Source organism: Psammomys obesus, unplaced genomic scaffold (assembly GCF_907164565.1).
Source record: "Psammomys obesus unplaced genomic scaffold, mPsaObe1.curated_primary_1811, whole genome shotgun sequence".
Taxonomy (NCBI): Eukaryota; Metazoa; Chordata; class Mammalia; order Rodentia; family Muridae; genus Psammomys; species Psammomys obesus.
In genome coordinates this window covers 14,326,820-14,340,177 of record NW_026585504.1, presented here as the reverse complement: position 1 = coordinate 14,340,177, position 13,358 = coordinate 14,326,820, and the positions used below count along the sequence as shown (strand labels likewise).

At 50.2% G+C, this 13,358-nt stretch overlaps 1 protein-coding gene across 4 annotated transcripts in view; it reads right to left on the bottom strand.

Moving 5' to 3' along the window:
- The window catches only part of Frmd5 (FERM domain containing 5), a 244,617-nt gene that overhangs the window by 31,255 nt on the left and 200,004 nt on the right, over positions 1 to 13,358 (bottom strand). For all 4 annotated transcript variants that reach the window (XM_055624449.1, XM_055624612.1, XM_055624534.1 and 1 more), the window contains exons 2-4: positions 7,671 to 7,775; positions 4,275 to 4,317; positions 3,762 to 3,840 (exon numbers count right to left, since the gene is read on the bottom strand). In XM_055624449.1, coding sequence (XP_055480424.1) covers positions 3,762 to 3,840; positions 4,275 to 4,317; positions 7,671 to 7,775 — 227 coding nt within the window. The remainder of the gene's footprint in view (positions 1 to 3,761; positions 3,841 to 4,274; positions 4,318 to 7,670; positions 7,776 to 13,358) is intronic.

The following is a 13,358-nucleotide window of genomic DNA, read 5'->3' as shown; positions in this document are numbered from 1 at the left end:
TCCTGGATCTAGAGTTATAGTTGTCGCGAGCCACTATGCGGACGCTGGTAAAGGAACCTGAGTCCTCTGGAAGAGCCAGTGTCCTCCATCTCCTGCCCACCTTTTGGTTTTTCAAGACAGTGTTTCTCTGTGTAGCCCTGGCTGTCTTAGCATTCACTCTGTAGACCAGGGCAGGCTCTGAACTCAGAGATCCACCTGCCTCTGCCTCTACCTCTTGAGTGCTGGGGTTAAAGGCGTGTACCACCACTGCCTGGCCAGCTACTATCTTAACCACTGAGCTATCTCTCCAGGACCTGACTTTTTAGATATTTATTTTTATTTTCTGTCTGTATGTGGTTGTGTGCGTGTGTACTCGAGTGCATGCACAGGTGTCCTTAAGGGGACAGGCGTGTCAGCTGAAGTTACAGAGCCACCCAATCTGGGTGTTGGGAACCAAACGAAGGTCTCAGCAAAAGCAGCGTGTATTCTTAACCTCTGTACCATGTCTCCAGCCCTGGCCTCCTTTTTTTTTTTTTTGTGTGTGTGTGTGTGTGTGTGTGTGTGTGTGTGTGTGTGTGTGTGTAGCCAAGATGACCCCTGATCTTTCTGTCTCCATCTTCTAATGGCTGGGATACAAGAATGAACTACCACACCTGGCATGAAATTGGTTTTTTGGACAAAGATTAAGAATGATGATGATGATGATGACGATGACAGGGGTTGAAGAGATGGCTCAATGCTTACAAATACATGCTCCATAGTAATGAAAACTGGCACTTAGATCCAAACACCCGTATTATAAACTTGCAACTTTAGCACTGAAAGATCTAGTGACCTCTTCTGGCCTCTGCATGGGAGTAGGCATGTACCTACATACATACTTGTGTATATACTCATGTATACACACATGAAACACACACACACACAAACACACACCAATAAAAACAAGCAAAAAAGAAGCTAGTAAACCGGCTAATCCTCCAAGCAGTTTGCAGAAGCAGCAATTACTATCCTCGTTCTGTGAACTGTCCAAAGGTCAACAAAGTTGAATAATGGATGGCTAAGCCCTGCAGCCAAATAACACGAGTTGGGCTTGAGCTACTAGGACTCTTCGGCTTCTTGGGGGCGGGGGGGTCAGTATGTGAAGATGATACAGTTACATCTGACTTTAAAAAGCTGGACCACGAGTTCCTAAAAGCCAAGAACACCGTTAGAAAACCCCAAGTCTGAGGGCAGTCACCAAACTGTTAGACCGAGCCCTTTCAGCCTCGCTGTGGGGCCAGTGATGCCGGCAGTGGGAGGGGACATTAACAAAAAGCGTTAAGTCTGGTCTGCCCCGGACAGGAGTGGGCATCAGTGTGGGCCGGCTCTGCCATCAGAGTAGGCAGGCTCTGCTCTCAGCAGAGGGAAGGGGGCTCAGGTCCTGCAAAGGCCTAGTGCTTTGAAAGCTCCTCTCCTCTCTGCTCAAGTTGGTAAACACAGTGGCCCTCTCTCCAGGGACTGGTCTGAAGCTACAGGCTGCTCACTGGGATGGTGGGAGTCACTTCAGTCCCATGAGGATGAGGAGAATCCACAGCTCTCCCCTTGCTGTCCTCTGAGGTTTAGAGTTTGGGGGTGCACATGCGGGAAGCAGCCTTCCTGCTCCAGAAGGTTCTTCTCAATCCACACTGGGGTCCTTGTGAGGCCATTTGCCCTTCCCGACCTCTTCCTTAATTTCCTGCAATACTTCCTGCATTCTCTGCACTACCTCCTGTCTCTCATCCTTTCTCTCCCCCTTTCCTCATTTCCCTTCTGAGAGAGCTCTCTGTCCCTTTCATCTGATATAAGGACAGCGGCATTCTCTTCCACTGTAACGAGAAGAATTCTGCATTCCCTCTTCTTTCCTTTCTTTGACATTCTTAAAAGTAGTTCAGGATCCAGAACACATCTCAAGGCTTTATGGGACAAGCTGTCTATGACAGAAGTCACCTCTTTTCTGACTTTGCCTTCTCCAAGGCAGTGGGAAGGGATTAGAGCTGTCAAGGCTGTTTCCTCTTTATTGTTCGCACTGGCTACAAATGAACATCAGGAGTTTGCTGATGACAAAATAAGGAATCTCGGGGACACAGAGTTTAATGGAAGTTTTGGTTTCCTTAAAAACTCAGTTATGTAAATATGTTTTTGTTTTAATCCCAACTATGGGATTTTAGTTTGGGCTTTAGTTTGTCCACAGTTGATAACTGCCTCCTGTGGGGTGTGGTCTTTGCCAGCTGGTAATGGCCTGCCCCATGCAGCACAGAGAGGGGAGTGGTCTTGGACTCTGAGGGATATAAATAGGAGAGCTCAGAAAGAGAAGAGCTGGCATGTGGCCTGTGGCAGTTTGGAGAGGCCAGAGACAGTGGTTTGGAGGAGAGAAATGTTTCATTGCAGTGGCTGCTGTGTTTACTGTTGACAGACATTGGCATGGCTCCAAAAGAACCCATTGACCTTAAACAGCCAGGAAAGTAAAAGGGTCTGCGGCCCCTCTCCCCACTAACCTTCTCTCTCTTTCCTAGGGTTAAAGGGTTGGTGGAAGGGAGGAGAGACATAAAGAGTTTAAAAACAAGTGCAACAACAGGACTTCTGAATCTCTGAGGTAAGGTTCAGCATGAATCTGGCTTAGATGTAGAAGGCCCTGAGAAGCTGGGCCAACCCTATTCACCGACCCTCTTGCAGGGTGGCTGCGGGTTAGGGGCTTTTTCTATTTCTCCAGTGGAAGAGCCAGCGTTCATAGCATGCCTGCTCCAGAACATGGTTCCCACAATGAAGAAAGCTTCATGTGTGAAGGCTAAAGTGATGTTTTCAGTTTAAATTGCTGTGCTTAAGAGATCTATCAAACAAAAATGCCTCTAACCTGTAAGCCCCGCTTGTCCCAGGACAGAGAACTTCCTGAATGCTGGGGGCTGTTGTGATGTAAGATAACAAGTCCAGCGTTTTTTACTTCTGTAAACAAGATTGGTTGCCCCAACTGCACAGGCTATGCTTGATCACACCTAGATGAAAGGTACGTAGGCAGGAAGTGTGTCAGGACGGATGCTTGCCCCCACTGGATGAGGGCAGGAAGTACATAGCCTCGTGGGCTTTGTTTTTATAAGCACTCGACTAAGTAACATAACTTGCAGCCATTCTGTGGGAATCCTGGGTATGGAACTGGCTAGTTTCTATCGTCCTGGCCGGTGTTTAATAAAGCTTGCTTCAAATATGGCTCAAAAACTGTGGTAGTGGTCTCCTCTCCCAGAGAGATTAACACATTCATGGCTCAAAGCGCCCACTAGGGTCCCACTGGTTTGGATTTATACTCTCCGCGTCTTTCACTCTGCCCTTTTATGTCACACCTTGGTGTTTCCCAAGTCCTTTGGGCCATTGGAGACTCTTTCCAAACCTAAAATCTAGCAGCAGCACCAAAGCAGTCTCAAACCATCAACAGAGCTATAGTACGGGCAAGAGAAAAACTGCCTTTGAACAATTAGTTACTCCGGATCCCTTGTAGGGTGAGCAATTAGAGACTCTCAAGAGAGAGTGGGAAGTTCCCGCTGCGCCACCTCCAGAGGTGGGGAGCAGGGGGAGTGGGAGGCAGTAACACACAGAAACAGGCTCTATCTAGAAAGCTTTCCTCCAAGAAGAGGAAATCCAAGGTGCCTCCCCGCAACTGCCCCCCCCCACCCCCCCCCCCCCCCCCCCCCCCCCCCCCTCCCCCCCCCCCCCCCCCCCCCCCCCCCCCCCCCCCCCCGCCCCAGGTCTGGAAACAGCGTGCCCAACCTCACCTGGTTATTTCTTCTTTCAGGGCAGCAGGGTCTGCTGGGTAGAACTTCACCCGGAAGCACATGGTGAATGGCGGCTGGGCTGCAGAGGAAGAGGCGTCTGTTAGAGGGGAGGCTCTCTCAAGGCGACGGCTGGGCTCCCCTACTTCTGGCATGCACAGGTCCCAAAACCATAAGGAAAAAGAATTCTTTTGTGGGGCTAGACAGAAGGCTCAGCATCAGGAGTACTGGCTGAGGACCCAGGTTCAATTCCCAGCACCCACACGGGTGTTTGCAACCGTCTGTTAGGTTACTCCAGGTCCAGGGGACCTGATGTCCTATTCTGGTCTCTACAGGCACACACAGGGTGCACAGACTCTCTCTCTCACACACACAGTAACTTAAAGGCCTTTTATGTGTAAAGCCACCGTACACTGGAACAGTAGAAAATTCCATCTGTAGACCACGCCTTACAATCCTTAGGGGTTTCCTCCCAATCTCCCAGGGGTAAAGCGTAGCCAGTCAACGAATACTCACATCTCAGTTGCTTCACCACCGACTTTGTGAACTCCAACCAATGCTGAAACAGAGAGCACAAGACAAGACAACCCTCGTGAGAAGCGGTGACGCCCGCAGCCTGTTTTTTTATCCAGTTGAAACAGCGAATGCAATCTGCCTGGAGGAAAGCAGCCCCGGCGCTTATGAGTAGAGGTTTGGGGAGGGAGGCGGTATTCCGAAAAAAGTACCCGTGATGGACCAGCTGTGAAGGGGGAAATCATCCCGGCTTCAGGTGCCATTCCCAGGCTTCCTGGAGACACCTACCGAAGCTTGGAGCCCTGTTCCTGGCAGGCCCACCAGCATGAATAACTCCGCATGAATGTATAGCAGGGAGCTGCTGGGCTAAATGTTTGGTGTGCGCTGTGTTAAATACCAACTTCTTCTGGCAAAGGAGTTGGGTGGAGGGTGTTGGTGGCAGTTCTAAAAAGTACTGACAGGAAGAGCTTTCAAAATGGAGAGGAGGGAGGGATGGCTGGCATCTATTTCCATTTCTGTCTGAGTAACATAGGTAGCCAATGCTTGTGTTACTCAGGATTTCCTGGCACACGAGGATGTTTAAAGTCTTAGTTTCTTGGGATAATTATCTGTAACCAATGTGCAGGATACTATCCTGTCCCTCATGGATTTTTACAGCGAGAATATAATAACACATTTTTCATTTACCCCCATGGCATTTAAGTCTGGGGAAAGGCAGTGATGAGACCATTCTGATCTCTCTTTCAAAGATTTTTAGTGTGTGTGTGTGTGTGTGTGTGTGTGTGTGTGTGTGTGTGTATGATGTGATATGAGTAGAGGCCAGAAGAGGGAGTCAGAAACCTGAAAGCCAGAGTTGATGGCAGTTGTAAGCTGTCCAGTGTGGGTGCTGAGAACTGAGCTCGGGTCCTCTGGCAGAGATACTGTTAGCAGCTGAGCCATCTCTCCAGCTCCAGATCACTGTAGATCAGTTTCTCAAATCTCTGTGCGTACTTGGTAAAACTCAGTACCGATGCTGTTGCCAACTGGTAGACAGCTAAAACTGCTATTATTTGGGGTTCAGTTGCTTGGAAGTAGCTTAAAGATGCTAACATGTTCCCTGAGGACAGGAACTGACTTGTTGAGCAGACAGTTACCAGGGCCTAGTAGTCGTGAGATGGGCAAAGGGATGGGTTCCACAGTGCCCTCTTTCCTGGCCACTTCCGCTCAGTGTACTGTCTTGGCAGAGACCTTCTTCGGCAGGAAAGCAGCCAAGGCCGCGCAGACAGCATCCTGGCCTCTCCCAGTTCCCAGCTCTCACCTCCTGGGCTGGGCTTGGGTCATGTAGCTAATGGAGCCACCAAGAGCCGTTTCTGCCAGCTCCCCATGCGTAATCTGGGCTGACATTCTGCTCTCTTGCCTCCTCTGATCTGAGCTCCCACGAGGCTGGCAACTTATTACAGCCACTCAGCGTGGCGAAGAGCCCTTCTCACATCACACGGACCACTGCAGCTCTGCTTCCAGGGGAAGCAGAGTCAAGGGGTGCAATGGCACAGGAGCAACTGGAGCTGCAGCCTTGCCTGGGCAGGCGCAGGAGGCCTGTCTGCTTCAGAGCACGCTAGGACTGCCTAGTAAGGAGAGCACAGGGAGTGAAGGAGAGGTATTGAACAGAACACCCCTTAGGCTGACAGCTAAGGGAAATAAAAGACAGAAAGGATAAGAAATGACCGAGAGGTAGTTAGCAGAGGGCACAGGAGCTCAGTTACGAAGAGGCTCCTCCCCTTGGCAGCAGCAAGAGACAGCTTTCGTCTGGAGTGTGGAGAGTGCTCAGGAGAGGACTGAAGCTGGAGAGCCTCAGGAAGAGCTGTCACAGCATGTCTGAGGGATTGTAGAGATCCCGTGGAGAAATCTTGAGGTTGTCCCAACAATATGGTGGCGACATCTTGTAGCCCGAGTCCCAGAATTCATAGCATTCTGATCACATGAGGCAGGATCAGGTAAAGAGGCGGGATTCAGAGGGAAACAGGTAGGAGTGGAACAATCTTCATGTGTTGAGGCTTGAAGCGGGGTTGGGGGCAGAGGCTTAGGCTCAGTTGGAAACAGCAAGGCACAGCATCCCCACTGCCCAGGGATGCCGGACAGCACATCCTCACAGTTAGCAAGGGATGATGGATCAAAGCTGCAGAGATGCAGGTGTCCGCGGGCTGCGAGGACGAAGATGGGCATCAAGGCACCACACATCATTACCCCACTCCTTCAGCAAACGCATGCTGAGCATCAGCTGCATTCCGGCCCCGCGCCGGCTCCATGGGAGACACTGATGGATGGGAGGCAGTCTGCGTGTCCTCCCTCGGTGCTTAAACTTTTGTGGGAACGAAGGCTGTCAGAGGGGAATGTGGGCAGGGCCAGAGATGACTTCCTGGAGAAAGTGAAAGTCCAGAAAAGTCCTTACGTCCGAAAAGGGGGTAGTTTGGGGGCTGGAGAGATGGCTCAGTGGTTAAAGGTACTTGTTGCTTCTCATAGAGGACTCCAGCTCAGTGTCCAGCGTCCCTGTCAGGAAGCTTACACCTGCCTGTATCTAACATGCTCTTCTGGCTACCGAGTGTCCACAGACACCTGGCACACACGAACACACACACACAAATAAAACAAAAATACATCTTCAAAAAAAAAAACCAAAAACCAAAAAACAATAAAACAAACCAGAAAGTAAAAGGAGGCAGCCAGGAGGAGGAAAGGGAGGCACATACTCCAGGTAGGGGAACTGAGAGACTGCAGGTCTGAAAAGGGAGATAGGTAGGTACAAAGAGTCATAATATCTGGCTAGACCACAGAAGAGCAGGGGCAGGTTGGGGAGGTAATGCTGGAGATGATTCAGGGGCCCGAGGGAAACAGACTTGTTCCTATCTGAGAGACCAGTCTTGGTCAAGGCCCTGTCTGCAGCTGTCTTTATTACACAGAGCAATGAAAAAACTGTAGGCTTTGCAAGGCGCTTAAGGGCTCATGTCAGCTTGCCTCTCCCTACCCTGCCTGACCAGACTGGCATTGCCCAGTAAGGCTTTACCTAACCAGGACAAGACTGCCTGTTTACTAGAAAGGAAGCAAGAGAGGGTCCCTCTTGTCACCGGACTCCACGACCTCAACACTGGCCTACCAGCTCTGCCTCTCTCGGGCACCCGTGGCAAGCGGCTTAAGCTCTCGAGGCTGCCTTTTCGGCATCTGTGAAATGTCAGGTTCCCTCAGCTGAACTCTGGAACAGGTGACATTCAGGCTCAGTGCTATGACTTGGAGAGATGACACTAACTATAGAGTCTGGCTGGTCCCGCACTTCCGAGGCTAACCCCTGCAGAAGAGTCACATGCAAACGAAGACTCTGCCTCTGACTAACCCTGTGCTCCAGCTGAGCTTTGGATTTTGGCTTACCCGCTGCTTATCTGGGTCCACGAAACGAATCCCGAAGTAGTCTTTCTCGAGTAGGTTCAGGTGGTGGCAGAGGAGGTCAAACAGGTACTGGCCTTTGGCATCTCTCTGCAAAGAAAACAAGTTCCACTGAGAAATATGTATACTTCAGGGTGATGTGTGTGTGTGTTAAGTGTGGCATAAGGTCTGTGCATGTGTGTGTACGTATGTATTTATGTGCAATTCTTGTAGGGTGAATTGTGTGTATACATGTGTGCATGCGTGTTTATGTGTGGGCATGCACACATGGGGGCTAGAGGTCAATGTTGACTATTTTCTTTTTAAAAACAGGAACTTTTATTCACCTGGTTCAACTGTCATCTCCGAAGGATTACTGCCTCTATTTGCTGATCTAGTCCTGGTCCTGGAAGCTTCTAGCCTCCATACAATCTAACCTAGGCCTAGAACGTTTTCAGCCTCTGAGACTCACTGCTGAATAAGCTCACCCTTTCTTGTTCTTACTGGGCTGGCTGGTTCAACTCAGCTGTTCTGGCTCAAACTCCTTTCCCAGCTGACTTATTCAATCTGGCTTTTCTCTCGGCCCCTGAATTGCTCTGCTTGGCCTCCGACTAACTCAGCAGAACTCAGAAAGGTTTGAGGTACACAAACTTTGTTCCTAGTTACTTGCTTTAGGCTCCAACCCCGTAGAGGAAGCTTATCTCTATAATTAGTCAATACTCTGTATGACTGCCAGTCTCACGAGTTCTCCCTGAATCTAAAGCTCACTGGCTTGGCTGGACTGGCTGGGCAGCAAGCATGTCCAGCGCTGCCATGCCTGGCTTTTGACTTTGTTTCTTTTTGTAAGGATGGTTTGTGAACTGTGGGTGGATATGATGGTAGTGCCTGACCATAACTGTCCTCCAGCGTGACGTTCCACACGGTCAGTTGAATGTGCAGAGGTCAGAGGACAGCTACCAGGAGTCAGTTCTGAGGCAGTGAGCACCTGGGAGAAACTCAACATCCCAACACAGAGGTATCAGAGTTCTTGAGTTCATCCACTGTTCTTCGTCCCCAATGCCAACTCCGTAAGTCAGAGCACGCCTGTCTTGCAGCTGGACTACTCTGCCCAAGCCTCGTAGTACATCCATTTCCACTCCTGTCCTGCTTAGTCCTTCTGCACACAGTAGCCAGAGTGATCCCAACCTAGTCATAATGTCTTCTGTTTGCTGAGTAAGTATAAGGTATTCACACGTGCAAAATGATATGCTATAAAGTTAGTCTCCATCTATATATAGTCTCCGTATACCATGTTGAGTCTGCAGAGGTCAGAGGACAACCATATGAGCCCAGGGATTGAACCCTGGATCATCAATCAGGCTTGGTTGTAGGCACCCTTATATCTGTTGAGCCATCTTGCTAGCCCTTAAAGTACACTTACATACACTTCCCCCTAGTATTCGGTGTGCAAGGGTTCACAAGGGCTCTTCCCCTGGGCCTCACTCTGAACGCCACAATTTTCTATACTGTTCCTTGCTTTGTCTTCTACCGGAGCTGTTTTGCAAATCCTTCTATAGCAGTGCACATAGCAGTGTCTCAGAGTTTTTTAGTCCACTGTATACAGTCTGGTGAATCTAATGTTTTACCCAGGTCCACATTAACGCAAACTGTTTGCAATCTATTACAAGCGATGTGGAAGAGGTCTTTAATTACACTATTCGCTTCTGCTTAACACAATCAGTGTCCTTCCATGCTCTTGGAGTCCAGTCTTAACTCTGCTCAGGGCATGTAAGGTCTTACTTAGCCTAGCTCTTGCCCTCTCTCTGAACTTACCCCCAATCATTCTCTGTTCTCCACTCTGCAACAGCCTTTCTGCTCCCCAACAGGCTGAGGCTCTTTTCCTTCTGTGTCTGCATGCCTACCTGGGACACAATCCCCGTGGCTCTTCTCGCCCTGCTATTCTGAGAGGCCTCTGCAAAGGCCCTTCCCCTATAGAATGGCCAGGCTCCCCAACTCTGCATCTCTATTCCTGTTTGTGTCCCTCATGACGCCTGCAGCGCTGTGTTACCTCGCTGACTCCCCCCCTTGTTTCTCCTCACCTGCTCTTCTTGAGGAGCCTTCCCCAGAACTTAGCACAAGGTCTTCTACAAGGACAGGACTTCCCAGGACCTGTTCAGTAAGCTACTCAATAGAGAGAAGGTAGGTTGGCTGAAAGGGTCCATAAAACAGAACTCAGACCTTGTACTTCCCAGGCCTGCCTGGGTATATCCCAAGTGAGCCAGGAGGACAATGACTTCTGGGTAACTGTCAGAGCATCCAGAGCCCTGCAGAGCTCTGTCTTTGCTACTGTCCCAAGCTGTCTCTGCAGCTCAGCTCATATGACCTTTGGTAAGTTTATGTGTCCCTTTGCAGCCAACTGATAGCATCCTATAAGAGCCAACGACATGGTGAAATGGTGATCACAGAACGCCCTGGCCCTACTCCAACAACGGGTACCTTATTAAGACTTTCATGAAAGGCTCATTCTTCACCTCCTCTTTTCTGCTGGCTTACCCTGTACTATGGAAGATCTAGGACAGGATGCTGAGTCTTTCAGCAAGTATCTTAAGGAGTTTATTCTGGCAGAGGCTGAAAGATGGACGCAGTACAGCTTAATTAAAGGAGGAAGCAATGTGAAGGTGCCTCTCCTTCCTATTCCACTGGCCAACACTCCCTCTTAGAACACATTCTTGAAGCAGCAGCCCCAATCCTACACATTTTAGTCTCCCAAAAGAAACAGGACAGAGACCAGGAGTCATCCTGGGACTTTTGGCTGGTGGATCAGAAGCCAGGTCTTTCAGAGGACACCAGCGGCAGTGACTGTCTCTTGGAACAGGGTCTGTCCAGTCCTTCCTTAGGGTCCTCTGGGAGAGGAGGACCCTATGATAGCACTTCCTTCAGAGCAGCTGGAATGGAAGAGAGGAAGACACTGGCAGGGGGTGGTGTTTTCTTCTCTACAAATGTTATTCACACCATGCTAGTCACCGCCTTGTGAGCAGCTGGCTTGAGTCTTAATGGCTGAAGAAGCTAATTTCCAATCGCACAGAAGCCTGGGCTGGGGAAAAGTGTAAGACAAAGGCTGTGTCACTGTTTATCCTGGAGAAACAATTGTGCTGATGGTGATTACTGTTTAGTTGCTAAATCAGAGCTCCAAGCCTAAGCCTGTTTATGTGCAGGACAGGAGGCTGAGACAGAGCACTGTAGCCTTTACCAGAATAAATTCGGAGGGTATTCTCTTTCCAAAGACATTGTTGGGTCAAAGTAACTTACTAAGGTTTCATCTAAAAAAGCAACTTTGTATCTTATGAACCACAACAGTACACTTTTATTGAAAATAACAGTGTATGTAGGCAAAGGCATTCATTCTCTCTGTGGTAAACAGAATGGTTCGTGGAAGCATTTATGTTTTTGTTCCTTGGTACCCCTGGTTCTGGGTCTCTATTTCGACTGTTATTTAGCTAGGGGGACAGAGGCAGCAAGCGGAAAGCAAGTTTGGGCCAGTGACCCAGAACACTTAAGGTTAATTACATTTTCTGCCTCCTAAAACACAGCCTTGGGCAGGAGAGCACTTCATTTTCATCCATCCCGGAGTCAGGCATGGTGCACCCTGGTGGGAGGCAGTGTGTTGAAAGCCCCTCATTAGTCTCCGCCTTTGCCATCCTGTCGCACTGGGAGGTACAGAGATTTGAAGCCCAAACTAAACGAAGCTTCAAGAGGATGAAGAGCCATGACTTTCAACATTCTGGGCCATACGGAGTTGGGAACCTCTATGGGACCTTAAAGAAGGGGTAAGATGGAGGGGAAAAGGCAGGGATAAGATGGAGGTGTTAATAGAACAAGGGCTTTGTGATTCCCAAGTACCAGAGTTCAGGCATGGGAAAATGCCACACAGACTAGAGGGCTTCACAGAAAAGGCAAGAGCCAAACAAGTTGTTCTTGGAGACCTAGCAGGGAAGGGTCAGGCACCAGGGATAGGGCAGCTTTCCAGCTGCTATTCCAGCTTAAATTTACGTTTCCTACAGGCCAAGGCTTCCGCAGTTTCCTTGTCAGTGTCAGGGCCTGTGCGTGTGAGGCTCAGGCACAGACGCTGTTCACCTTCTCAGAGTCAGTGCTTATATGAGGAAAGCAGAAGAGTGACAATTTCTGGGGTGTGCTTTCTGCCCTGTCGTACCACACTGTGCCCAGCCTGGCTTTCTGACGCAAAGACAGTCTGAGGCCACACATGCTGAGAGCAGGGACGTAGGATTCCCAACCTCGGCACCTGCCACACCCTTGTGCGTTTTCCTTGAAGCAGGGAACTCTTAGGCCGGGCTCTGGACCCAGGAGCTCACTTTTCCTGCTCAGCTGAAAACCAACAAAATCTGTCCTGCAAGTTCTGAGGCTGCTGCTGGAACAGCAGGAAGTTCATGCCGGGGAGAGCCGGTGAAGGCCCTCTGCTGGCCACACCACCTCATGTGGCAGGAGGGCCAGAGTACCACCCTGCCCAGGTGTCCCGTGGCTTCTCTCAGGACTCAGGAGTCAGGCAAGGAAAGATGGGGCGGGCACACTGTACCTGGATGGCAGGGCCACAGGCTGCCATGTTATCCCTGGCAGAGAGGAAAGTCTGGTGCGGAGGGAAATCAAGAGTTGAGAGAGAGAGAGGAGAACGGTGCTCCTGAGACACTGTTCTCACCTCTCCTCACAATTCTGTATGAACACGCCAAGAACTGGGGTGATTTCACGGAGGCACACTGATCGTGTGGGTTCAAGCGCTAGGTCTGGGCCACTGGGTTGGTGGTCCTTGCTTAGGTCACTGACACACGTGGGTGCAGAGCACGTGCACGCAGAGTGTGAAAACCCTGTTCAACTCGTTACCCTTTTGCTATGGACCTGGTCTCTGGAGAGCAGAGGCTGCAGGCACCACCAGAAGAGGCCGCTCACCAGCTCTGCCACAGCACGGTGCCTGGTCCCGAACATTTGCAGAGGCTAGACTCAAACTCCCTACCCTGCCGCCTCCAACCCTCGGTGTGCGATCGACTTTTAACTTTTTTTTTTTTAAAGGGCGATAAAAATAGCTTTAACAACGTAGATATTTAAGCTATTTATCACTAGCTTATTTAATTGAAAACAAAACAACACAGCCGCAGGGTCATTGCTCAAAGCAAACAGAAAGAGCAATTAAAATGTATTCAACTCTAGAAGCTTCCTGTGTGGCAGGTCTAAGACAGTGAGCACTGTCACATGGAGTCCCCACCCCGGGAAGAGTTCTAGCATTTCACTGTGACAGGTAGTCCCAGCGCAAGGCGCAAGGGTTGCCTCTTGGTCTAAGAATATCTCCTGATGCGAACTGGGGGATGGGGCAGGAAGACTCGGCTTTCAATGCTCCGCGCACACCCGGGGCCCAGGCTTCACAGTGGCAGGGAGAGAGGTGGAGAAGCCCAGCTGGCCCCCTTACTGGGTCCGGGAGGTAGGGTGGGTATAAGACCTCCACTCGGCATGGTCACTGGCACATCCAGTTACCCAGAAAGCCTACACACCTGCGCCCTGGGTCAGGCCAGGCCTGCCTCACAACCCCGGTGGGATGTCACCGCTGAAGGTGTCTGCCGCTGCCGGCTGCCAACTGAGCATCATGTTATTTCGAGGCCGTGAAGTGGTTGGAAATGGCTGGGAACAACATTCAGGTGTTGGCTTCCGAGG